At 58.0% G+C, this 24786-nt stretch overlaps 2 protein-coding genes across 2 annotated transcripts in view; one reads left to right on the plus strand and one right to left on the minus strand.

The window, feature by feature from the left end:
- Window positions 1-24786, minus strand: part of CDH23 (cadherin related 23) — a 403304-nt gene that overhangs the window by 90240 nt on the left and 288278 nt on the right. Inside the window, exons 20-27 of the mRNA XM_057308495.1 lie at window positions 23680-23792; window positions 22366-22473; window positions 16274-16463; window positions 15798-15943; window positions 13408-13627; window positions 11832-11984; window positions 9861-9974; window positions 6476-6624 (exon numbers count right to left, since the gene is read on the minus strand). Coding sequence (XP_057164478.1) covers window positions 6476-6624; window positions 9861-9974; window positions 11832-11984; window positions 13408-13627; window positions 15798-15943; window positions 16274-16463; window positions 22366-22473; window positions 23680-23792 — 1193 coding nt within the window. The remainder of the gene's footprint in view (window positions 1-6475; window positions 6625-9860; window positions 9975-11831; window positions 11985-13407; window positions 13628-15797; window positions 15944-16273; window positions 16464-22365; window positions 22474-23679; window positions 23793-24786) is intronic.
- Window positions 1166-7285, plus strand: CUNH10orf105 (chromosome unknown C10orf105 homolog). The gene is made up of 2 exons (XM_044386143.3): window positions 1166-1231; window positions 3026-7285. Exon 2 carries the CDS (start codon window positions 3031-3033, stop codon window positions 3400-3402), a length of 372 nt encoding a protein of 123 aa, XP_044242078.2. The 5' UTR covers window positions 1166-1231; window positions 3026-3030; the 3' UTR covers window positions 3403-7285.

The raw sequence follows: 24786 nt of genomic DNA on the forward strand, positions 1-24786 counted from the left end.
AAGCCAGGGCTAGCTGAAGAGTGAGTGAAGACGGCCCGCTCTGCCCGGCCTGGTTGACTGAGGGGCACAGGGCACGGCAGAGTCCAGAGCAGGCTGGGGTCACGATTGGCACCTGCTGCTCCTTGGCCCTCCCGTGGACAGCTAAGACGACCTTTCTACCCAGCTTGGGACTGCTGAGCGCTGGCTCTGAGGTCAGTGCTCGGGGGACTGCAGGAAAAGGCTTGGTGAAGAAAGTGGGGCCAGACCCTTGCTGGGGTACTCTGGGGAGGATGTGAGTGTGCGCTCAGACCTGGGGAATCCCTCTGCTTTTGTAGAGAGTGGAAACGGCCCAGTGAAGGATAGTGACTAGCCCAAGGCCACACAGCAAGATGTATTCTGAGGCTAGTCCCTCTGCTCCAGCGGGTACTGCACTATGGAGTTCCAAGGAAAGAAAGAAGGTTCTAGACTGAACTTGCTATGTCTAGAGCAGGGCCTGCCAGTGTGCCCTGGGCTTGTGGGCAGGGAGAAGCTTCAACTGCCCTTAAGACTATCCTAGCACTGGTCTGATGGAGGCCTCTTTTCCCTGCAAGCAGCTGGCCCTTGGAGGATCAGAGGGGCTGCAAAGGGACCGGTGTGTTCCAGGGCGGGTGGCTTGATATTTTCAAGCGCTTTAGACTCTCTTGCTTCCGAGAAAACTATGAAAATGCTAATTATACCCTCATTTATCTTTTTATTAAAGTGCTTGCCCAGGGACCGAAGACTGGACCAGCTTTGCTAGCCCGATCGGATCTCCAGATCCATGTGAGGGCCTTGCGATAATATCAGGGCTAACAGGATTGAGACGCCTCCCACTTCTGATTGTCCTTTTCTCACTCCCTGCCAAATACTGTCCAGAGGACGATAGAGGGCCAGTTTTCTCCCTGTGGGAGATGGTGGTGGGCACACCCCATCCCTCTCCATGCTCATATTCAAGGGCGGGCCAACCCACGTATGGCTGCCCAGCCAGAGCGCTTTCTAGGCCCAATGCCTGAAAGGCAGAGGCCGTGGGCAGCTAGACAGGCATCAAAATTTCCAGCTGGGAGCTGGGAGGGGTCGTGTTCTGTCTGGAAACGCTGGAAGGAGTGGTGGCAGGGAATGGGTGGGAGGTGGGGGGGGGTGCCCTGGATGCCCTAGTTGGCTGGGCGGAGGGCGAGGCTGCAGGCAGGAAGGAGGCTGAGCACAGGGAGCCGGGAGTGAGGTCCTGCCGCTGCTGGTGAGTGCCTGGGGTGGGGACGGGGGCTCCAGGGGGTGGGGGCAGGGTGGCCCCTCTCTGGTCCCCACTGCCTGCTGACACAGACTCTGCAGCCCACGTTCAGAGGCTTGGCATGACTCCGCTGAGCGCCATGCTAGAAACTCAACTGAAAGCTTATTCTAAGCTGCGAGCTGGGGGAGAAGGAGGGCAACTTGCCGTCCCTCATCACAGGAAAGTCTCCAAGGTCAAAGAGAAAGAAATGATGGTTTTTTACTAAGACCCTCTTTGGGACTTCCTGTCCTGTGTCTGTAGAAATCAAAGGTCATCCATGCTGGCCTGCGACTGGAGGTATGCCTGTCTGTTTGTGTGGCTTGTTCTAGCATTTTAAATATTTGAAAATTCATTTCAAATTTTTGGGGGGTCAAGTTTGTTTACTTTGCAGTATATCCTCCCTCCCCCGCCCCTCTCTTGCTTTAACCAAATTTGAATCAGTTGTCAATATTTAAACATCAGGGACATTTGCCTGAAAAATCCAGATTTCTGGCTTCTCTTGGGAAACTGGAAGGGCTGACCACACCAGGCCAGCGTTCCATCAGCCTGGCCGAGGCACCCCCACCTCTGCGAGGGGGCTCTCTGCGTAGACCTGCCACCAGCCCTCTGTGGTCACACGTTACCTAGTGGTCAGGCTCCATGGGTATTTTCATCTGCAACCCCAGACATATTGAACCGGAAGCTCAGTCGGATTTTCCATCTCCAGAGATGCTCCGCTGAGGTCCCTTTAGTGGAATAGTCATGAGTGATAACAGGTGACTGGTGTCTGGGGGACGTTTTGAGCCCCACCTTGTCAACTCTGGAGCTCTCTTGGTGGATTATTTCTCACCTGTTCTAGGAGCGGCTCAGTGATCCCAGAGGACTGGGTGCCATAGGGCCAGGAGTCCGGAAACCTGGTTCCGGCCTTTGCTTGGCCATGGCTCACAGTGTGGGTTTGGGCTTGGCCTTCCCTTATTTGGGTCTCGGTTTCCTTACTTGTCATGGGAGCAGGCTGGGCTGCAGTGGGAAGCACTAACAGGAATGCCCAGGGGACCAGGCAGGTGAAATAAGGTGTGTAGTGGACCTGTGGGGGAGTATGGTGATCTGGGGGCCAGATCTGTCTGAAGGGGGCAACTGCTGCTCGGCCTCAGCTACTGGGTGCCAGGCAGCAACTGGCCCTGTGTTGCCATTGTCGAAATTCTGGAATTTCAAGAGAAGCCAGATATCTAGATATTTATGTGAAATCGCTTGGTTTTAAAAGTCTGTGACTTAAAATATTCACAATTAATTGAAATTCATAAAAACACTAGAACGACCGAAGAAACACACCTGTAGGCCAGCCACCAGTTTGCAGCCCCGACGTTAGATAATTGTCAGGGTCCTTGCCAGCGGCAGCATCCTGTAACTGATGACTTGTTCCAGGTCAGAGAGCAACCAATTGATGGAGTTGGTTGTATGTTCCCAGGTTTTCAGGTGTAAGACTGTTGTAATTCATGAGAACTGATTTTCCAGGCCAAGAGGCATTACCCTCCCATCTCCTCTGTGGCAGGTGGGCAGGGGATATAGAAGAAAAAGGAGCTGGGTTCAGGCCCAGCTCCATCCCTTTCTGCTGTGTGACCTGAGACGTGTCAACCTCTCTGGTCCTCACTGTTCCACCCTGTAAAATGGCCATGATGCTGTCCGCAGCTCATTGAGCAGCACGCGGCTCCCATCAACGTGCCCTTCCCTTGCCCGCCCTGGGTCCAGCTGCATTGCCTCTGAGCTCCCGTCCCCTTCCTGTTGCAGGAGCCATGAGCACACAGCGTCCCAGCCCCCTCGCCTTCCTCACGGCTCCTGTCACGCCCGGCAGCCCCACAGAGGCAGCTGACCCCCTCCCCATGCTCATCGCCCTCGCCTGCATCTTCCTCCTGCTGGCCATCTGTCTGCTGTTCATGACCCTCTGCAAACCGGCCGCGCTGGACCCGACCCAGCGCCGGGCTAGGGAGTGCATGCCCCACCACCCCGGGAGCTCCAGCGAGCCGCAGCTCAGGCTCTGGAAGCGCCTGGGCTCTCTGCGCCGCTCCCTTCATAGCTTCCGCCGAGGCAGGCCTGCTCCCCGACGCCCCCTGCCGGGCTGTGATGACGGCCGCGACTGTGACTGCACAGAATCTACCAAGATGTGACCGGGTGGCCCTGCCTGCCTCGGACAGAGCCTGGAACCTGGGGCTGCCGAAGGACGTGGGCCACACGTTCAGCCCCAGTGGTCCCGTGTCCCTGGGCCCGTGGCCTTTCCCAGAGACAGCCCTGGGAGGAGAACCTGGCTCTCTGCGGACCCTCTAGTGGCTGCCGGCTGAAAGACTGCCGGGCCGACTGCGGGGCCAGAGGGGGCAACGTGGGGCCCCCAGTACCGCCCTCTGGCAACCAGGCACCAACCACCCCCGGGAAACAATGCCCCTGCTTCTCAACAGAAGTCCCGCTCACCCTCCCAGGTGCCAAAGCCCAGCCTGGATTCCAGTTTGAGCTGCCAAATGGCCAAAGGTTCCCTCCAGTCAAATGAAATACTGTGCCCACATGGGGGGCAAGGTACTGTCTTGCCCTCTGTGCCAACTCAGTGCCCAAGGCAAGAGGAAAGCCAGGGACTCCTCTCCTTGGAATTCCTGGGCCCCACCAGCATTCGCCTAATAATCCCTGGGAGCAGTCAGCACCTTCGTGGTGGGTGAGATGCCTGGGTGCCTCCTGGGAGGAGGGCAAGCAGGAGGCTTCCAACGCTGCCCAGCCAATCGCCATCTTGACAGCCATCTTGGTGGCACCCCTTGGAGGTGCTGACGTTACAATGGACCAGGAAGGGGCTGAGAATGGGTTAAGGAGCTCCTTGAGATGTCAGGACCCGTGCTGTGTCAGAGTGGAGGGAGGCATTGCCAGAAGCTAGAGGTGATGCCGCCTGGGCTCTGAGGACACGCCATAGTGCTCCTGCCCCACCCAGGGCAGGAGGCATCCTCCCTTTGGGGTAGGAGGGTCCAGACCTCTCCAGGACAGCACCCCAGGTTTGAAGCACACGAGGTCTGCTCTCTGAGTTTTTGGCAATTACATCATTGACTGGCTACCTGTCAAAGCAATCCCACCCTAGAGCGGACTTCTCAGCATTCCAAACCCCCAAACTCTACCCAGGGCCGTGGCTGTACATTCTGGGTCCCAGATTTGGAGAACGGACAGAGTGGTTCTGAGCTGTCTACCTCCTGCTCCCAGAGAGTCAGCTTGCCAGGGCCGCCTGGTGCCCTGCCACAGGGCTGCCCCAGCCCCCCTGCTGTGACTCATGGTGCGGCCAGCCAGCCAGGTCTTCTCAAAGAGGGAGCTCCAGCTTTGCCACTTCTTCCCAACCGTTCCAGCTCCAGAACTATCCCTGGTTCCCAACTGCTGGCTAGAGAAAGCCAGAGCTCTCTAGTCTGACGTTCAGTGCCCTGGGAGCTGGCTCCAAACTATCTTTCCAGCCTCACCTTGATCCAAGCCTCCAGACAAACTGAACTTCCTGCCCTCCCCAGGCTGTGGCTTATGCTGCGCAAGGCACCCCCTCCGTGAGGCCACCTTTGCTCCCCGGCTGAAAGCCACCTCCCACCTGGAACCAGTCCTACTCTTTCCATCTCTCAGAGGGAGGGCAGGGATCACTTCCTCTCAGCGGTGTGGGCGACCCACATCTATGTCCCCTCCTTCCTACGGGCCTGGAAGCTTGCACGGAGTGAGACTACGTCCAACCTCTCACGGGACCAGCTCCAGGCACAGAAGTATGAACGTCATCTCCATCTCCAGAGTGAAGGGTGGCCCCACCTCAGTGTGTCCCCACTCCCAAAGCTTAAGGAGTCCTGGGGGGGGGGGCATCTTCTTCCCTCACGTGCCCCTAGACAGAATCTTTGTCTCCGGACATGGTGGTGAGGTGAGGCTCACTGTACCTTCAAAGAGTGAGGTCACCTTGGCCAGAAACTTCCAGGGCCTTGGAGAAGTCACTAATGTCTGAACTTCTCCCTTAGAAATGGGGAGAATCGGGGCTGCCCTGTCTCACTCCTGGGCTCTAGGATTTCAGGCTGTGTCATGTCAGGTAAAGAGAAACCAATTCTTCAGGTTTAGAAAGAGGGGCAGGCCTCATTCCACAGACATTTGTTACCCTCTCCCCTTCCGGCTTGTTAACTTTGTCCTGGTTCCCCTCCCAGGGCCTCCTGACACACCCCAGGATGAATCTGGCCTACAGTCACTGGCCCAGCACTAGGTGCTCTCTTCCTGGAGACCAGGGTTGGGGGCAAGGCTTCCCGGCGGGACTGAAGGAGATGCGAAAGCTGGGGATGGACAGGGGGACCCTCACAGTACTGGCCATACTCCCAGGCATGTCTCCACTTTGGTCCTGGGAGACGGTTGGTTAGTGGGGTGGCCGGTGTGAGGCTAGAGGAGAAGCTGAGCCCCAGAGGAAGCTCAGGGCTTACTCCTTCTGGAACCGGCCCCGGCCTCTGGTACATCCCTGCAGTTTCCTGGACTCTCCGGGCCTCTGGGAGTCAGAACCCTGCTCCCAGCCCATTCCCTGCCAGGCCCCCGGCTCCGACGCAGGGAGCTGGACATGCTTCCAGCCCCTCCCGATCCTGGGAGCCTGCCCCAGTGGACAGGCCCAGATTTGCTGCGTTTGGCTCAGCATCCGCCTCCACAGCTGGCGAAGAGGGTAATCCCGGCCTCCCTGCCCACCCAGAAACGGAGGCGTCCAGGGCCAGCTGGGGGAGGGCACCCGAACCTCCTTTTCAGGTCCTCCCCTTTCTCCCTTGGAGACTCATAGCCCTCGCTCCTGCTCCCTGGGCAAAGGAGCTCTTTCTTCTCGTGCCTGTTTACTTCCCAAGAGGGGAGCTTTGGCCAAGGGCCCCATGAAAGCCTCTCTGTTCCGGGCCTCGCTGGGCCCTGGCCATCTCCCCTCACCTCCTTTCGGGAAAATGTGACAGCTCCATCCCCTTGCTGCTTTGAAAGGCCCTCTGGGTGGTGTAGGGGAAGAGGAGAGGGCTTCCTTCTGTTTTTGGGGGGAGCCGGGGTGCTGTCGTAGGCAAAAGAAACTAAAGGCCTGCTCTCCCCAGGAGGGAGGACGGCGCCTGGCTACTTCCGGGGCAGCCGCTGGACCCTCTCCTGTTTCCATCCCTCCACGTGGCATCCAGGCCACGATGACACCGAGCCTGTATGCAGCCCTGCCTGCCCCCAGCCCACCAGCTGCCCCAGGGGGCTACGGCCACCTGCCTGCACGATGCTGTGTCCCTCAGGGATGTCCTCGGGGACGCTGGCCTCATAGCTGCTCTGCAGAAAGATGGGCCGGTTGTCGTTCACGTCCAGGACGGTGACAAACACGGTGGCCGTCCCCGTGCGCCGCTTACCTACGGGGCCGTTGTCTGTGGGAGTCGAAGGCGGACGGGTCGTTAGCAGCTGCCTGACGGGCAAATTCCCTGGGCGTGTATCCTGTTCATGCCACCCACTCTGGCCTTTGTGAGGGGTGGCTCTTTCCCTTTTTAGATCGAGAACAGCACTAACAAGGCCTACCATGTCCCAGGCGCTCTTCTAACTCGTTCAGTCCTCACAGGAAGCATGTGCAGTAGGTGCTGTTATTATCAGCCCCACTTTACAGAGAAGGTCACTGAGGCACAAAGCGGTTCCTTGGTGGCCCCCAGAACATAGACCCATGTCAGGTCCCTGGCATCGTCGGAGTGCAAACTCATTAGGAAAAAGTGTCTTTGAAGATGTAACGAAGTTAAGAACCTGGACCTGGGGTATCCCGGACTGTCTGCGTGGGCCACAGACCCAATGACAAGGGTCCGTAAGAGGAAAGGGCAGAAGGAGATTCGATTCAGAGAGAAGGTCATGTTAAGTCAGAGGCACGGACTGAATTTTGCAGGCACGAGCCAAGGAACACTTAGAGCCACCAGAAACTGGAGGGGTCAAGGAGGGGATCCCCTCTAGAGCCCCTCAACAGCAGAATGCAGCCCTGCTGACACCTTAAATTTTGAACTTGTGGCCTCCAGAGCCATGAGGAAATAAATTCCTACTCTTTAAAGCTACCTAGTTTGTGGTAACTTGTTGTAGCTGCCCGAGGAGAAGGAAGCGGGTACGGAGGTCACCAGCCAACGGCTCTCAGGGCCAGGCGGGTGAGACCCGCGGGTGCACACGTGGGAGGGCCGACCCCGACAGGCAGCTCGGCTCTCTCCAGCCCACAGTGGACAGGCAGAGGGTAGACCCAGTGACCCAGTGACACGAGGTCTTCTGATCTCTCCAGAGAAACTGAACATCTGAGCTTCTTCTTCTTCTTCTTTTTTTTTTAAGATTTTATTTATTTATTTGACAGAGATAGAGACAGCCAGTGAGAGAGGGAACACAAGCAGGGGGAGCGGGAGAGGAAGAAGCAGGCTCCCAGCAGAGGAGCCTGATGCGGGGCTCGATCCCATAACGCCAGGATCACGCCCTGAGCCGAAGGCAGACGCTTAATGGCTGAGCCACCCAGGTGCCCCTGAACATCTGAGCTTCTACATAAAATCTCCTGGTTTTTCAATGTTCCCAGCTAACTGTCATTCTGTATGAAACAAGATACAGGTCAAACACGCCTACAGGACAGAGTGGGCCTCTGGGCCCTGGGCACTCAGGGACATAAGTCCTGCTCGATTTCTAAGCCTAAGGCGTCCAGGGGTTCTGCGCCTTCGGTTCCCTGCAGGACCCTCCCAGGGCTGGGGATGTGGCTCAGCCCCAGGGGCGGCTGTCAGGTTGCCGTCCCTGGAGGAAGGAGCGTGTGCCCTGTGCTACCTGTCCGGGTGAGGGTGGTCAGCCCAGGGAAGAGTACAGGTAGCTGGCGTTGGCTGCGGAAGAGGGGTGACTCCGTCCTTCTTCCCAGGCCAGCTGACCACATGCTGGGGCACAGTTGCCTCTCCCGCGGTAGGTGATCTTGCCGTCCTAAGCTCCTCTCCAAGCCCAGCCTCCCACTGCCCTGGAGGTCCTGCTTCCTTGGCCCGGCTGAGGACAGTATGCGCTGGCAGGCCCCATCCCAGGCCTGAGCCTGAGTCCTCTCCTCCTGCCAGATGCTTGATGCAGCGGGAATGAGGGGTCTGGGCATGGGTGGGCTGGGAGGGGCTGCTGGCTGGAAAGAGGGAGGCACAGAGAGCTCACTCCCTCTCCCCTGCAGCTTTACTGCAGATGTTGGACTGGGTGCTCCTTGGGGGGGAGGGCACAGGCCTCCTCACACCCTTCTTCCCATCCAGAGCCTTCATGGGCTCCCTACTGCCTAGAGACCAGAGCCCAAGTTGCTGGCCCAATGTTCAGGCCTCTAGGAGCGGGCCCTACCTGACTGCAGCCTCCTCCGACCCAGTGTACGTCACGCCATGAGCCGGCTGCTCACACACACGCACACACATGCACGCATGCACGCACGCACAGCTCTTTCCCACAGCCAGCTCTCTGCCTGGGCTGGCTCCTCTGCCTGAAAGGCCCTCCCCGCTTCTTGACTTACTGAAACCTGACTTGGCCTTCAAGGTGGTGACAGGCAGGTGTCTGTCCAGTCCTGGAGAACCCTCTGAGAACCCTACCTTCCTCACTCTGAGGCCTGGGCTTCGGGGCAGGTCTGCCCATCCGCCGGCACCAGAGACAGACATGTGATTAAGGTCTAACTAGCACATCTCTCCTCCCTTGGCCTAGACGAGGGCTTCAGGGACAGGCTCTGGGGCAGATGAACTCCTTAGAGCTCCTTGGGGGCTTCAGCTGGGAAGACCAGCAAAGAGACAATGCTCTCTCCCTGCTGCTGCTCTTGAACCCAAAAGGATTAAGGCCAGGGCTGCAGCAACCACTGGCCACTCCGTCAGCCAGAGAATGAGGGCAACACACGGAGGCAGAGCTGGCCACTGCGGAGAGACTGAGGCCTCATGGTACCACCCGGGCCCCAAATCCAGTCCTACCTGAAGCTCCATCGCCCTATTGACTGGTTTTGTGAGCCCATATTGCTTAAGGTAGCTTGTTTTAAAACTTGCAACTGAGGGGCGCCTGGGGGGCTCAGTTGTTAAGCGTCTGCCTTCGGCTCAGGTCATGATCCCAGGGTCCTGGGATTGAGCCCCGCATCGGGCTCCCTGCTCCTCTGGGAGCCTGCTTCTTCCTCTCCCGTTCCCCCTGCTGGTGTTCCCTTTCGCTGGCTGTCTCTGTCAAATAAATTAAATCTTAAACAAACAAACAAAAAAAACAATAAAAAAAACTTACAACCGAGACTCCTAACTGATCCAAAGACATTCCCAGCTGCCTCTTCCTCTAAGAAGGCTTTCTTGATCACACCCTTCCCCTAACATGTTTCTACATCCCTTTGTGCCTGATACTCTGGGCTCTCCCCCTCCCCCTTTCTGCCTCACTTGGCCTGGTGTTGCAGTGATCTGTCTACACCCCACCATCTGAGCGGCTTGCATGTAGCACTGCAGGCTAAGCCCCCGGCCCGCCAGGGCTCAGTGATACGCTGGATGTCCGGCTGCCCTTTCTCCACTGACGTCAAGACACAGCCTCTGCTCAAGGCCTGGCTCCTGGGGCCAGGCCCGGCTGGCCCTCGAAGGGCACCCCACTAGACTGCCCAGAGCCATGCTGGTGGTGTGCAGGTAGGGTTGGGGCATACCGATGGCCTCCAGGACAAGTGTGTATGCGGCTGTGGTCTCCCGGTCCAGGCTTACTACTGTTCTCACAACGGCGTCACGGTAGCCAACGCTGAACTTCCCATCCACGTTTCCACCTGTGGGCCAAAGACAATGAAGCCTCTGTGAGGAACCAGGGAAAGGGCGGTGGCACCCCAGCTCTGCTCCTGGGCCAGGACATTCCAGGGGTAGTCGGGGAAGAGAAGGCCATGCTGCCCGTTTAGCCCTGCCTGAGGACAGGGTTCAGGGGGTGGGGGTGGGGCTCTGATGAGGGTGTGGCTTGTGTGGGCTCAGGTGGGGGTGCCAAACGCCTGAAATCATAAGGGGTGAACATTCATTAAGCACCTTCTGCATACCAGGCACTTCATGTGGATTCTTCCATCTCATTTGTACTATCATAAGACCACTTCGCAGAGAGGGAAATCAGTCCTTTAGTGAGGCTATGTGTGTTGCCCTGGGTTACAGTCACCTAGTTTGGGTGTAAGACTCCAACCTGGCATTCTGATTCCTGAGCCTGCATCCTTCACTCTGCCGCCTGCCCATCAGGTAGGAGTGTCTGAGCAGTTAACCTGGGTTGAGGCTTTTATAGGTGGCCGGGGACTTTGGGTCAGCTAAGATTTTTCCAGGTCCCTAATCTTGGACTCTCTGAGTGGGGACTCCTGGAGGCTCCATGGAGTGAAGAGTAGGGGCAGGTGGCCAGGGTGGGATGTGGGAGGGTCTCCTCTCCAAGGTGGACAGGAAAGGACTCCATCTGAACTGTGAAGACCCCTCCTCAGCCAGCTGGCAGGCTATGTGGCATTCTGGGCAGCAGAGGGCGCTGAGGCACCGGCCTTGGGCCAGCTTGGTCCAGGACCCTGCTCGGCTCCTTGAAGAATGAGCAAATTAAAATCTAAGAGTCCCAGCTGGGAGGGCTCTCAGCAGGTCAGCAGGAACTGGCCACTTTGGGGTGCTGGGAAATCATCCTGGGAGCTGCCAGGTGCTCTCTTTTCCTTACGGGGTTTGCCCCTGGGGAAAAGCCCTGACCCCTTTGTGGATAGTCTGAAGCACCATTCACATGGACAAAATCTGGCTCCTAGGGGGTGGGGGAGAAACTGAGGCACCAGTGGTGCTGGGTGCTGACCCGTGACTGGTCCACGTGGGGGGGGGGTCTTTTCTTGGAGAAGTGTTGAGGACTAGACTGTGAAGAGGCGGCCTGAGGGTGCTGGGGCTCTTTAGGGAGGAGAGGGAGGGAAAGATCTGGAAAGGAGAGGCTGAGGGCTACTGCAAGCAGGGATGGGCTGTGAAGCTGGGATTCCTTGCTCCAGGGGCAGAGGCGTCAGGGAGACTGGTGCGTGCACTGAATGCATGTGCAGACACCTATGTGCATACAAGCTGGTGGGTAACGAGGCTGCAGGCAGGCCATGGACAGAGAGAAGACCGAGCCAGTAATGTGGCCGAGGGACAGCTAAGGAATGTGAAAGAATTGCCCCCCAGCATCCCAGCATCTCAGGTGTGTCTGGGACTAAAGCATGCTGGGCAACCATTCTAATCCAGGCATGACTAATACACGGCATGTTTACCACCACCTCCCAAGCCTACCGTCACGGCAGACATCACTAATTGATCATGACCCCCCGTTCTCCTGTTGAGCCAGGACATGGCCTCATAGGACTTCTCCACAGCTCTCTACTGGGTATTTGTGAGCTAAACCCATTTTATTTAGAAATACTGAAACCATCAGTCTCTAAACAGACAGGAATTCTCATGAGTGAAGGGTCCCTGGGGAAGGACAAGACCACAGTCTTCCAGTCACGGCTTTATCACCTTGACATGAGGGTGGAGGGGGGCAGGGCTCCTCCCCAGGAGTCATGGGCTCTACCTCCCTCCAGACTGAACCTCGGTAAGTTCCCCCAATTTCTGAATAGGTTTGGGCGGCCCCCAGGGAGCCAGGCCAGAGGAGGGTGGCGGCAGGGCACCTGTGATGAAGTAGCTGAGCTCGGCATTGAGGCCCGCGTCACTGTCCGTGCAGTTCAGCCAGACCACCCGGAACTCGCGCGGCACGTCCTCGGACACGGACACGTTGTATGTGGCCGGGAAGAAGGTGGGCGTCTCGTCGTTCACGTCCAGCACTGTGGGCAGAGTCAGCGCACGGGGCTAGGCCTGGCTTCTGCTCCAGGGAGCCCGGCGCCAGAGGCGGTGAGTGACACGTCTCGGTGGTGAGCTGAGGGCCCCACGCCTGCCACGGTCAGGGCAGAGCTGACCAGAGCTCCTCGGCCTCCTACGGCCCTGTTCACCGGGCGGTTCGGCGCTGCTGCGGGCATCCAAGCCAGGAGAGAAAACCCCAGGGCCTCTCTCCAGTACGTGCCTCACAACAAGAGCGGTGAGGACGACGGCGAGGACCGTGACATCTCAGCTCTTCCCCCGCGTCGAGCCTGTGCTAAGTGCTTCCCAGGCAGCACCCCGTGTGCCCCTCCTAACACCCTCAGGAGGCAGGCATTCTTAGACACAGCAGATCGGGGAGGGGACAGGAGCTCAGAGCAGTTGAGTCACTTGTCCAAGTCACATAGCAAGTGGGTGGCAGGGTTGGGGTCTCGGGGAGGCCCACCCCTAGTCTGTCATGAGGTCCCAGGAAAACAGCTGGCTTTGAGGGTTACTCCCACCCCCCTGCAAGAAAAGTTTAATTTCCCTTAAAGATTTGTTTTCTCAGCTGATGGGGCTTGGGACAATCTTCACAGTGAAATGACCTTACGTCCCCACTTTGGCTCCTCGTTGTGATAACACCAGGAGAAATGATGGGCTTGTTTAAGGACCTGGCTTCTGCGGAGGCGTGGAGAAAAAGCTTCTCTGAGAGGACTGAGCACCTCCCTTGCAGTCACTGGCACACAAGCGGGTCCCCACACTGGCACCGGGAACCCACAAGGCAAGCGTGGGACCAACAGATGAGAGAACGCCTGGGCATAGCCTGTGACTAAGGAGGGCACACGGTTGTACGGAGCTAACCCCCACCGGCCCCGAGCCCGCGGAGGCCGGCAGCAGCCAGAGAACAGGCCCCATCTTGCCCGCCACGCTCTGTACTTAATTTCCCTGTGGTTAGTGCTGCCCCTTTGGCAGCAACTCGAGCCAATGTCCCTGCTTTGTCCCAAGGATTAAAGATACGACCAGAACAGAGGAGCAATCCTAAGTGGCCTTGGCCCTGCCCCTCCCCTGCCTGCAGCTAACCCCGAGGGCCCCACCCACCCCTGCGCAAGTCCTCTCTGCTCTTCGCCAGGTTCAAAGATGCTGGGAGGGATCGGGAACCTTGGCAGTGGGTCCAGGCCCCGGGGGGTACTGAAGGCAGTGGCTCGGTGGGGAGAAGGCTCTGCTGGCATTTTGGACTTGGTGGAAGCAAACACTGTGCTGAATGGCATGGTTGAGGAGGTGCCCTCGTTAGCAAGGCACCCTGTGTTCCCACAGACAGGGACAGCAGCAGCGGTCGTGGGCTCCCCAGCCGGCCCGGCACCGCTCCAGGGCCCAGGCGCTCACCGCGCGGTAGGAGGCACCCCCGCCCCTCACCTCGGATGGTGAGCGTGCTGGTGGCGCTTTTCGTGGGTGTGCCCGCGTCGCTGGCCACGACGCGCAGCTGGTACTCGGCGATGCGCTCGCGGTCCAGCTCCGCGCTGGTGACCACCGCGCCACTGGTGCTGTTGATGAGGAAGTCCATGCGGGGCATGCCCACCTGCATGCGGTAGGACACCAGCCCGTTCAGGCCCTCGTCCAGGTCGACGGCCACCACCTGACGGAAAGCAGGGGCCACGTGAGGGGTGGGGGCAGGAGGACTTTGCGCCTGAGCAGGACCCCCCCTCCTTCCTACTGACCCACGCTCAGCTCTAGCCAGACACGCCCGCTTCCCTCAGCGCCTCGGGCCAGGCCACTGTGCCCAGTGCCCCTTCCCAGATGCTAAGAGCGCAGCACGGTCAGAGCTGAAGGCATCCAGATACGTCAGGTGGGACCAGGGGGCGGGGTGGGGAAGGCACTTCCTAGAACGAGAGCCTCGCTCCCCATAGCCTTCCCCTTCAACACCCTGTTCTCCTCCTTGGCAAGCCCCCCCAGTTGGACCCTGGCTGGCTCAGGGCTCCGAACTGCATCGGGTTCTAGCAGGCTTCCTGGCTGCTGGTCAGACAACAAGATGATGGAAAGGCGCAGTGTTTAAGTCACTTGATGATTTATTATTTTGAAAGCGTCGTTCGAGGCCATGTGTAGGCAAGCACCTTCCAGATCCCTACACTGTTCCCATCTGTTCCTCCAGTCCTGAGGAGAGCTCTCCTGACTCAAGACCCTGATACATTGAAAGTTTCACAGAAGATTCAAACCCTTTGAGCAAATGTGAGGAACAGTTAAAATAAAAGCTTTGGATTAGGCCAAGACTCTCAAGAGTGAAAGACGTCAAGGTCATCTACTCTAACTCACATCCAACAAGCTGGACAAGAGGGTGTCCACTCAGCTTGAATGCTTTCCAGGATGGGGGGCTCACTACTTCTAATTTATCTGCATACAGCGCTAATTCCTGGAGAAAGTTCTAACACCCATCCAACGGAAATCACTATCCGTCCAGGTTGTGGGGGGGGGGGGTTGGGGAATGCATGGCTCCTATCAGAACCCTCTTCCTGTATCTGAGGACGGTTCCCAAGCTAAATGCTCCAGCTCCTTCAACCGTCTTTCCACGCCTGAGCCAGTTCCTCTGTGAACTCAGAAGCTGCGCTATCTGCACTGTCTCTGAGCCCCTGGAGAACGGGCTGGGAGGGGGGAGCCCATTGCTTCTCTTACCCCCCCCCCCCATTTGGGGACTGCTCCTCAGGGACTGGCTGCCGTTCCCTGGCTTGCAGCTCCCCCTGCTGGGCGTTTGGGAGAATGTCCTGCTGGAGAGATGGCTCCCTGGGACCTTCAAAGACCGCTGCTAATCTCCTATCACAGATGAAGAAACTGAGGCACAGCAGGCCTGCAGGGCATCGCCAAGGTTACCCACTGTGGCATCCCGACAACCCTGTCTTCTTCGAGTGGGATCAGGCTAAACCTTTGCCACTGGATCCCGCTGTGCCTCAGGTATAAACCCCCACGGCAGACACCTGACAACGAGCACGTCAGCCACCCTGGATCTCCCGCAGTCCAAGTACCACCTTGCTGGACATGCGTGTCTGGCTGAATCCCCACGGCACAGCCAGGCAGGTACGAGTAGGAGCCCCATTTCGCAGGTGAGAAAACCGAGGCCCCGTGAGGTTGTTTGCTCTAGGTCACACAGCACACGAGTAGAAGAGCTGGGATCCGCACTCATGTTGGGTGCGCTCACAAAGCCCATGCTCTTAATCACGAGGGCCTTCCGGCATCTCTAAAGGGCACCATCCTTCCGGAATGAGCCCCTTCAGGGCCTCCTTGACAGAGGGTGATGGAGCAGGAGGCAGAGGGGCCGGGTTCAAGATCAGGCCCTACCTCTTCTTGGCCCCAAGTCTCTTTAAGGCTCCTGCCAAGTGGGGTGAGTACCCCCCCCCCAGCTGTGTGGAGCTGCCTTGGGGCTGAAGGGAGAGTGACCTGCCTACCCATCAACCTTCTCTGTGTTCTAGAACCAGCTACAGGCTTGGGGTGTTGAGGCTCTTGGGCCAGACTTCCATAATCAGTACCTGCTTGACTTGGCTTCCCAGAATCCTGTCATCTCCCTTGGCACTTTCCCTCCACCATCCAAATTCACCTGTCCTTTAAGACCCAGCTCAAGCCCCTCCTCCTCCAGGAAGCCTTCCATCACATCTCTCAGAGCACTGGCTCTCCAAGCCTGGCACAGACTGTGTCCTGTCTGGTGATCTCAGCTGGCATCCCCTGCTAGGTGCCCAGGGCCTCCTCTGCCCTCTTGTTGGCTGGGTGAGATGAGGTGAGGGAGACAGATCAGGAGCTCAGGCCAGGAAGGGGAAACTCACCTGGTAGACAGAGACCCCGGCTGGAGTGCCTTCCAGCACCTCAGCCACGAAAGGCAGGTTCTGAAAAGTGGGGTCGTTGTCGTTGAGGTCCAAGAGGTTCACAAACACCGTGGCACTGCTCGTGGCTCTCAGAGGGGGACTGCCACCTGGGGGTGCCGGGGAGAGGGAGAGAGGGGTGCAAAAGAGACAGGGAGAAAGGGGAGTGGGGAGAGGGAGGCAGGCTCAGTGACGTTTCATCCCAGGGTTCCCTCCAGGGAGCAGCCCGGGCCTTGCACCCCCAGCCACCCCCACCCCCTGAGGGTACCCTGGGGGCCCCGCCACTGGCAGGTGGGTGTTACCGCATCCTTAGTGATCATGACACAGCCCTCCTGTATCCAGGCCTCAGGACCCAGGGAGGACAAGTCAGCGGGAGGCCCCCAGGACCCTGAGAGTCAGGGGCCACCGCCAAGGTGTGTGGGGCTGCGGGGGGCACGTACAGTCAGTGACGGCGATGATAATCTTGCGCATCAGCTCCGCCTCGCGGGGGTCGGGGTTCTCCCGATCCAGCATCACGTGCGTGGTGCGGATCTTGCCCGTGCTGCTGTTGAGGCTGTAGAACTCGTTGGGTGGCTGGATGCTGTACACCAGGGTGCCGTTCTCCCCCAGGTCCGGGTCCACGGCCACCACCTGCCCAGGACGGAGCCCATCCTCCACTGAGCCCGGCGTGCCCGGGCTGCCTGCCCAGGTTGTCTGAGCTCACGCTCCAGTCCCTCCCTCCCTCCCGACTCCAGTAGGGGGTTGCTGGGGGATGGGAGGCAGGACGTTCACAGGATGGGTCAGCAGTGGAAGTCTGGAGCTCCTGGGCTTCTTCACCCCCTCAGTCTTACCCTTAGGCCAGGCCCTTATCCCACTTAAGCGCCAGCCTTCTGATGTGTAGCAGTGGCCCCTGGCACGCACCAGTCTATGGAAAGCGCTCCGCAGCTCACTCAGGCCGGGCCCTCCTGTACGAGTACCCCGGGGAGGGGGCAGCCCCGTGAGGAGATCTACAATGATGTGCATTTCACGCACGAGGCTCAGCGAGGCTCCCAAGGTCTCTTAGCCTGAAGCGGCCCTGCTGTCCCTCCGGAGCCCACCCCACGCTAGCAGCCAGCAGGCCACGCCGTCCACACATGTTCGTGTCACTGCTTTCCAGACATGTGGGGTAACACGTTCGTGGGCTTTGGCAGAAGCAGGGAGTGCCCAGTAGGTCCCTGATCATGGAATTCTTTGGGGATTAGGAATTCTTCGGGAAGCTGGGAAGGGCTGAAGAGGCTGAACCTTTGGCTGAGCTTTGGGAAGACTCTGAAACCCTGGATTTGGGGAACCGGATCCTTCTCAAACCTTCTCTTCCTTCCTTTGAACTCTTCAGGAGGCAATTTGAAAAGAATTAGGCTTCTGTGACACCAGGAATGACAGGGCAGGGGAAGGGAGCCGTGGACAAGCCACCCGGGTTTAGAGGGTAGGTCCCAGCAAGTTGGGGCTGTTGTGGGGCTGGGTGGGTGGGGAGGCTGGAGGAGAGAGGGGGCTGAGTCTCCCTGCCTGAGAAGGGTGAGGTCCTTTAACTCTCCAGGCCCCCCACTTGGCTCCCCACCCGTAAGTGCCCTCCTAACCCAGGGCAACGGCCATAACCCCTTCTCTCTCCGTCCCCATGCCTGCCAATCTCCCGCTTTGCAGAAAACCTCTCTAGCATGTACCACCCCCAAGGGGAGGCAGAACTCAGGGAGGCACGGGCCAAGCTCAAGGTCACACAGCACGGGCCTTGAGGCTGACCCAGCTCCCACCCTGGAGGCCTCCCAGGGTCCCAGGACGGCAGCAGTACCCGCTCTACAGCTCATCCCTTGCCCTGTGCTGCAGAGCTCACTGTGGCACCAGAGGTGGACAAGATCAATGGCAGGGGGGTGGTGACCGCAGTCCCCAGGGCTGCATCAGGACAGTGTCATTCTTAACTCCAGGACACTCGGCGATGACAGCCTGGCCTCGTCAGCCCCTTCATCTTACTTGATGTGGGGCATTTTGTGCTTTGGCAGCAGAATCTGTCCCTCCTCTGGCTTAGTCCCCTGCTGGAGGTGTCTCTGGGGCCACCAGACCAGAACAGACAGATGGGCTGCCCTGGCCGAGGGCCCCCATCTAGGCCCCGGATCTGGAGTGGCCAGGGAGAGAGGCCCGAGCTGGCACTGAGCCCTGAGCCCCACAGGGCCACCTCCTGCCTCAGAGAGGTGGGAGGGGAGCGGGTGCACCAGGCTGCACCAGGGAGCAGGGGTGCGGGGAAGGCCCGAGGGGCCCTTGCTGCTATGGGGCAGGTCACCTTAGTTTCCCCAGTCTCTAAAAGGGGACCCCTGCATTGACAACAGGAGGCGGGGCTCTTAGGCACGTCGGGTGTCACTTCAGCCAGGCAAGTCATTCCACTGATGGACAAAGGCAACCAGCAAGCCTTGCATTTCTGCAGCGCGTCTCTGGGGGGGTGGGGGGAGGCTTATCCCCATTTTTCCGGATGGGGAAACTGAGGTACAGAGCAGTTAAACGACCTGTTCCTGGCTAGCAGCTTGCTGCTGAACATGTGGAGATCAATTTTACATGATCGGGGGGGGGGGGCGTTTCTCTTCTCTTCCTGCCCCTGAGTACGAGTGCCCGAGGGTGCCTGGGGTAGCTGCTTCCAAGGGACCCTAGGTGGGGGCTGGTCCCCGGCTTCCGCCTCTCGGCCCACTCCCTGGCGGGGTGGGGGCACAGAAGCGGGCTGCCGGCTGTGGCCCCTCCTGGGGCAACTGTGCAGAGTCTCAGCACTCTCCCTCTTCATTTCCCGTGTCACACTGTCATTTTTCTCTCTCCCTCTCCCCTCTCTTATTTTGCTGGAGGGCTTTGAAAGGCTCTAAATCAATGCCCATCAGCCAGGTCCTTGAAGGAGCCTGCAGGAGCCAGAAGGGAGGGGTGGGCCAAAATCTCACTTGCAAACGGAGAAGGGCCACGCTGCAAGCTCACAACGGGGCAGGTGCATGCCCTGGGTGCACGGACGTGCATGCCGACACACGCGCGGGGACAGCTCCTAGGGCACCGGGATGCAGGCACACGCTTGTCTACACACAGCTCTCACAAGTCATTGGCATTTGGGAGAGTTGTGGGGCGCACACCCTGATCTCCCTCTGACAAGGAAGACCCGACCTGGCCTGGCAGAGCTGGGGGGCCAGGTAAAGTGAGGAAGAAAGGTGAACAATCCCTCAAGGACTAGCATTTGCCAGTGCTTGAATTCCTACAATGCACCTGGCACTGCGCTAGGCACCGGGGTTCAACAGCAAGCAAGACGGCTCTGATTCCTGCAGGGGAGGCGTGGTGACCACCACTATCACTCACCTATCACTCACCTATCACTCACCGGGTGGCTGGTTAAATACGGACCGTAACTCTATCAGGGGACTTCTACTAGCCCCATTCTCTAGGTAAGAAAATTACAGCACAGAAAGGTGAGGTGACTTGCCTAAGGTCGCAGAGCTGGTAAGGAATGTGTCTGGGATTAGACCCTAGACATTCTGGGACCAGAGGCTGCCCGCTTAATCACTAAGCTACAGTGCGTCAGAATAAGCTAGCAACCTAACAAAGAAATAAACGCAGAGGTGGGATCAGCTCCGGAAGAAACAGTGTAGAGAGCGGGCAGGGCTACGTGAGGCAGGGTGGTCAGGGAGGGCCTCTCCGAAGAAGCGGGATTTTAGGCTGGGACAGGTAGAGGAGAAAGAGGTAGCCCTGGGAAAAGCAGGGGTGGGGGGTAGAGGGAGAGGAATGCTCTGCAGGCAGAGGGAAGGGCTTGTGCAGAGTGTCTCAGGGGAGGAAGAGTTTACTGGGTTCCGGAGGCTGAGAGGCCAGCATGCATGGTTGGGGGGACTGAGTGTGGGAAAGGTGGTGGGACAGGTGTCGGAGGTGGGCAGCCCCTATGCAAACATGGCCTCCTCCTTGACGTCACCTCTGGGTCAGCTGCCCCTCCCCAACTCCCTTTCTCCATCTCAGCCACAGCCCCCACTTCACCCAGGGCCACTGCGTGGCCTTAGAAGGCTTCACAGAGCCCCCGTTGGTATTACAGCATACCCACATATAAATGCCTACAAACCATAAAATTTAACCAGATTTTACGACTATTCCTTTTGAAATTATTTCGCCATGACAAATTGGACTAATAGATGGGCTTCTTGATTTCTAGTTTCCTGGCCACCATTCAACATAGCTGGGAATTCCAGAGAATTCTGAAAATTCTTAAGAATTCTAGAAAATCTAACCTACAACTTGTCTTTAAATGCAATGAAATTTTTTCAAACACTAATTGTCATAATATATTTGGCAGATGTTTGATATAACAAGTTCTAATTTTGAGTTCGCCCTTTTCTGTTTGAACTTCTGAGTCACGATATTTTGTTTTCAGGTCTCAGACATGGAAACACTTGGGGGTCCCCACCCTGTAGCCGCCCCACACCAGGGGAGGAACGGCCCTGAGATGCCCTTACTGAGTGGTGGGTTCACGTGTCCGTCTCCCTGGAGGTAAAGGAGGGGCATGTCCCTCCGGAAGAACTGTGGCTCTAACACAGGGTGGGATGGGAACCAGTGGTGGGTTCAAGCAGAAAAGTGACAGAAAGCTCCCTGAAAATGGAAGGGAGCCTTGCTGCTCCCTGTACTCCTGAGCTTGGCGGAAACAGGGCCTGGCACACAGCAGGGGCCCACTGAAGTTCTGCTGAGGTTCCTGGAGAGTGACAGCCCTGGGTAGCAGGCCTCCGGCCTCTTGTCCACACCTGCTAATGGCTCAGAAGGCTGTGAGGAAGGCTGGAGACCCACAGAGGGCCACTGGGGACCAGATCCTGGGAAATGCCCAAGGTCAAGTGCAGTCTCAGTCCAGCAAACCTCTTGGTCTGGCAGGTGGATTCTTCAAAAACAGCTGGTGTCCCATGCAGCCATTTTCTCCCAGAGACACCTGTCTCAAGTGACACCCCCCTCAGTTCCTTCTGCAAGGACTTTCACAGAGACATAAAGCAAAGGTAGGAGTTGACCAGAAAGGTGTTCCGAGGTAGGCTCTTTTGGGGTCCCAGAGGGGGAGTTGTCTTGGCTAAACCCCAAGTGCCCACGAGATGGCAGCAGAGAGTACCCACAAGCTCTCGAGCCCTAGAGAGAGCGGAGGAACCAGCCTAAGGTAGTGGTTTCCACACCCGGTCCTTTGCTTGAAAGAATCCTCACCCGGGGCCTTTGAAAACCAGATTCCAGGCCCTACTGGAATCTCTGGGAGAGGACCCACTCCCCAGGTGAAAGTCATTCAGATCTTGAACACGTGGAAAGGAGGACAGGAAGCTCCCTTTGACACTGACATCCTCCCCCTTCTAGACTCTGTCCCTACTGGCTGTGGTTGGTGAGGGGTCGGGGTGGGGAGGCTAGGCCTCACCAGGGTGGGGCAACCTTCCTGAAGAGCTGGATGTGAAATTTTCCCTCCCTTCTCTCATCCCACCCACGTTCTCCAGGTACTCAGGACCTCAGCCACCTGCCAGGACACCCTGAACCAGCAGAGATGGAGGGCTGGGCCGGGTAGTTTCCACATCAGACAGACCCGGGCTCAAGTCCTGACACAATCTCTTACTAGCTCTGGGACCCTGGGCAGACCCCTCAAACTCCAAGACCCAGTTTCCTCCATAGCCCAACGGGAGCCCTGAGTCCACCTGCCCCGTGAGATCGTGATGAGGATGAGAGCAAATGCAGGAGGAGGCCTCGGGCAGCGCCCGGCACACTGCGGCACTCAGTACGTGGGGTTCCCACGGACTATCAGGTTCACGTCTGTCACAGCTGGCTCAGTGGCTCTGGGGCTGGACCCTGGGGAAAAACCACCTCAAATGAAACCAAATGGGGCACAAGGGTGAGGGGAGATGACCTCACACGTGTGAACCCCAGAGCCGATCAAGGGGGTTGCTCAACCCTGGCTTTTCTCATCTTCCCCAGGACGCTGGCTCCAGTCCAGACTCCTGAGACTTTGGCCAAATCTCCCCTGCTCCCCAGTCTGAGTCCTATCCCTGCACACAGCGTACACAGGGGCATGGGCAAACCTGGAATATTCCTGGGCGAACTTCAGACACCCCACTGGGGTGGCCCTGGGGTCTGCCTTTGGGGACAGTAGCGGTGAAGGAAAGGTGGGGGACAGAGCCTACATTGTATGGCTTGAGGAGGTGGCTGGCACCTTGCCAGGGAGGGTGGGGGCACTCCTGTGGGCACAGAGGGAGACACAGCCTTGGCAAGTGTGCTTACTAGCTGAACCAGCCCTAGCTGCCTCAGCGCTGTCCCTGAGCTGCTCGCGCTCCCTTTGACAAAGCCTGAAGAAGCCCACTGCCTCTGAGGACCAGGCGAGGGCTTTTCCCCAGCCTCTGACTACCTTCCACTACGCAAGAGAGCTTCCAGAATTCTGCTCCGTGGGCTGGCTCAGAGGGAAACAGGAAGTCCGTCGGTCCCACATGGGCCGGCCCGTAGGGCTCACGCGGGAATGGCAGACACCCCGAGCAGGGCAGCCTGGCAGTTCTGCTGTCCCACCACCACCACTTACCGTGGTCACATCGGAGTCTGGAGGGGTCATCTCCACCAGGTTGATGTAGTAGGGGGCATCCTTCCAGGTGGGGTGGTTGTCATTGATGTCCAGGAGGGTGATGTTCACCTGCAGGGCCACGAGGGACAGAGGGGGAGGAGCCTGGCTGAGCAGTGCGGAGGTGGGGGGACCACGAGAGAGCACACTCTGGGGCCTATGGGACATCTCAGCCAGAATTCCATGGGCTCCACCCACTTTGGGGGCCTCGGGGCAGGCCCTGGGCTTTCTAGCAGCAGAGAGCCAGTTCCCTCCAGGAGGAGACAGTTTAGCAGAGGGATGAATGCCATGACCCCTGAAGTTCTTCCTGTAACCGGGGACATCTCTCAGCCAATCCAGGCTTGGCAGAAGGTGACAGACAGGGTCGGGGACCTGGCAGGATCCCTTGAGATTCCATCAGTCTCAGCCAAGAGCCAAGCAATTTCCCTGCTCACTTGCCACCCAGGTAAATTATTTATAGGGCTCAGAATCCTATTAGCAGCAGTCTCCCAGGATGAAATGGGGTTCTGGGGATTTTTCTGCCAAGTCCCTGGCCAGCCGACACCAACCCCCACCCCTCTGGCAAAGCAAGGATGGGGGACAGCTGCTGTGGGTAGGGTAAGGGCCAGGCAGAGAGGTCAGGGAGGGCTCCTGAGGGAGAGCCAGAGAAGTCAAGTAGGATCAAAGAGGGGAGGTGGCTAGAGGGACTTGTCAGTGGGTCTTCCTACTTCCTCTCCGTAGGTGGCTTCCTGCTTCTCACTGCCCCCTGGACCCCCTATCTCTTCTGCAGCCTAGAGCTCAATCAGGACCCTCAGATATCCTTTCTCTAGCTCCTTATATCTGAGGCACCTTGGTGGGATGGCAAGGCCTTGGATGGGGGTTCTGGGCCTTGATGGGTCCTACTTACTCATGGGAGGGAAACCTAGGCATCATTTCAGCACCAGGTCAGGGGCCCTGCTTCCTGTTCGGATCCACTCCTTCTGGCAGGAATACCTGCTCCTTGTAGGAGCCCCGAGGGAGGGGTCTCTGGAGCTCATCCAGACTTGCCCAGCTGGTCTTTTGGGGACAGGGGAGGAACATTTGTCCCTCCTGGGCCCCCCCATGTCCCAGGTGGGAATGCCTTTCTGCCCCCTAGCTGCAGTGGCCCTAGGGCTGAACTTGGCTGACGGTGAGCTGGGAACTGTCACCCTCACCCCGCTCCCAGTGCATCAGGACACAGGTGCAACCTGCAGATGGGCTGGGGAGCAGCGCCTGGGCGGCAGGTGGGGAGCAGGGGGCACGGGAGGGGTGGGCACTCACAGTGGCAATGCCGGTTTTCTGGTTGTGGCCCACACCCCCGTCCACGGCTCTCACAATGAGGATGTATTCAGACTTGGTCTCACGGTCAAGCAGGGAGGTGGTGGTGATTTCGCCTGCAGGACAGAGGGATGGGGTGGGCCGGGGAGAGGGCAGGGAAGGAAGGAGAGAGTGAGGGACATGGGCACGATGTGGCAGTGTGGGTGCAAGTGTGTCTCCGTGTGTGTGCACACGCTGGGGGTGTGGGGTGGCGCTCTTGAGGGGAGAGAAGGTAGCACGCATGCCCTGGGAACCGGAACCTCCGAGATGGCAATATAACCCCCCGACAGGGAAGCATTTTTGTGTGTGGGACAATGCAGGCGGATGAGAGGCTAAGAGCTGGGGAATAGGGCGGGAGCAGCCTGGCCTCAAGCTCGGTCACAAAAGACCTCTTTTTCAGACTTCTGACATGATCTTACTGGCGCTGTCACTTGGGACTTGTTACTTAAATCCTCCGTGCCTCAGTTTCCTCATCTGGTCAAAAGGGAAAAGTAATAAGGGGCTGTCAGGGGATTAATCTGGTCGACATCACAGAAGGCTTAGAACGGTGCCTGGCACTGTTTGTTCAGAAAGTCACAGAAAAACAGAGACGACACCGAAACGGATGATGTGTTTTACACACGTTCACACTGGTGACTCATTACTGGGCAAGTCAACCCATAACGCATTCAGAATAGTCATAATTTCCGCAGTGACCTTATAACATGATTCTCTTGCCCTGAGGTGTTTTTTTTTTTTAGTGTATAAGCGAGTTGTTCCATTAACTACAAACATTTAAAACTGACCACTTATCGGTCTGTTTTGGCTTTTCTTTGTATTTTGGTGTAACTGAAACACGGAGGTCCCCCTGGTAGCGTGGAGTGGTGTGCTGGTGTTTGATAACTGGCTCCCCAAAGGAAGCAAAAATAAATAAATAAATAAAGCAAGCATTTGCTGATTTCCATGGTGTTAACAGTCCCACCAGGGCCACTGTAAGTGACTTGATGGCCTGGAACAAGGAGTGGAGGAGATGCTTGAACTTGGCTCTTGGGAGCAGGTGTGAGCCGGTCCCTGCCAGCCTCACACATGGTA

Source organism: Ursus arctos, unplaced genomic scaffold (genome assembly GCF_023065955.2).
Source record: "Ursus arctos isolate Adak ecotype North America unplaced genomic scaffold, UrsArc2.0 scaffold_7, whole genome shotgun sequence".
NCBI classification, from domain to species: Eukaryota; Metazoa; Chordata; class Mammalia; order Carnivora; family Ursidae; genus Ursus; species Ursus arctos.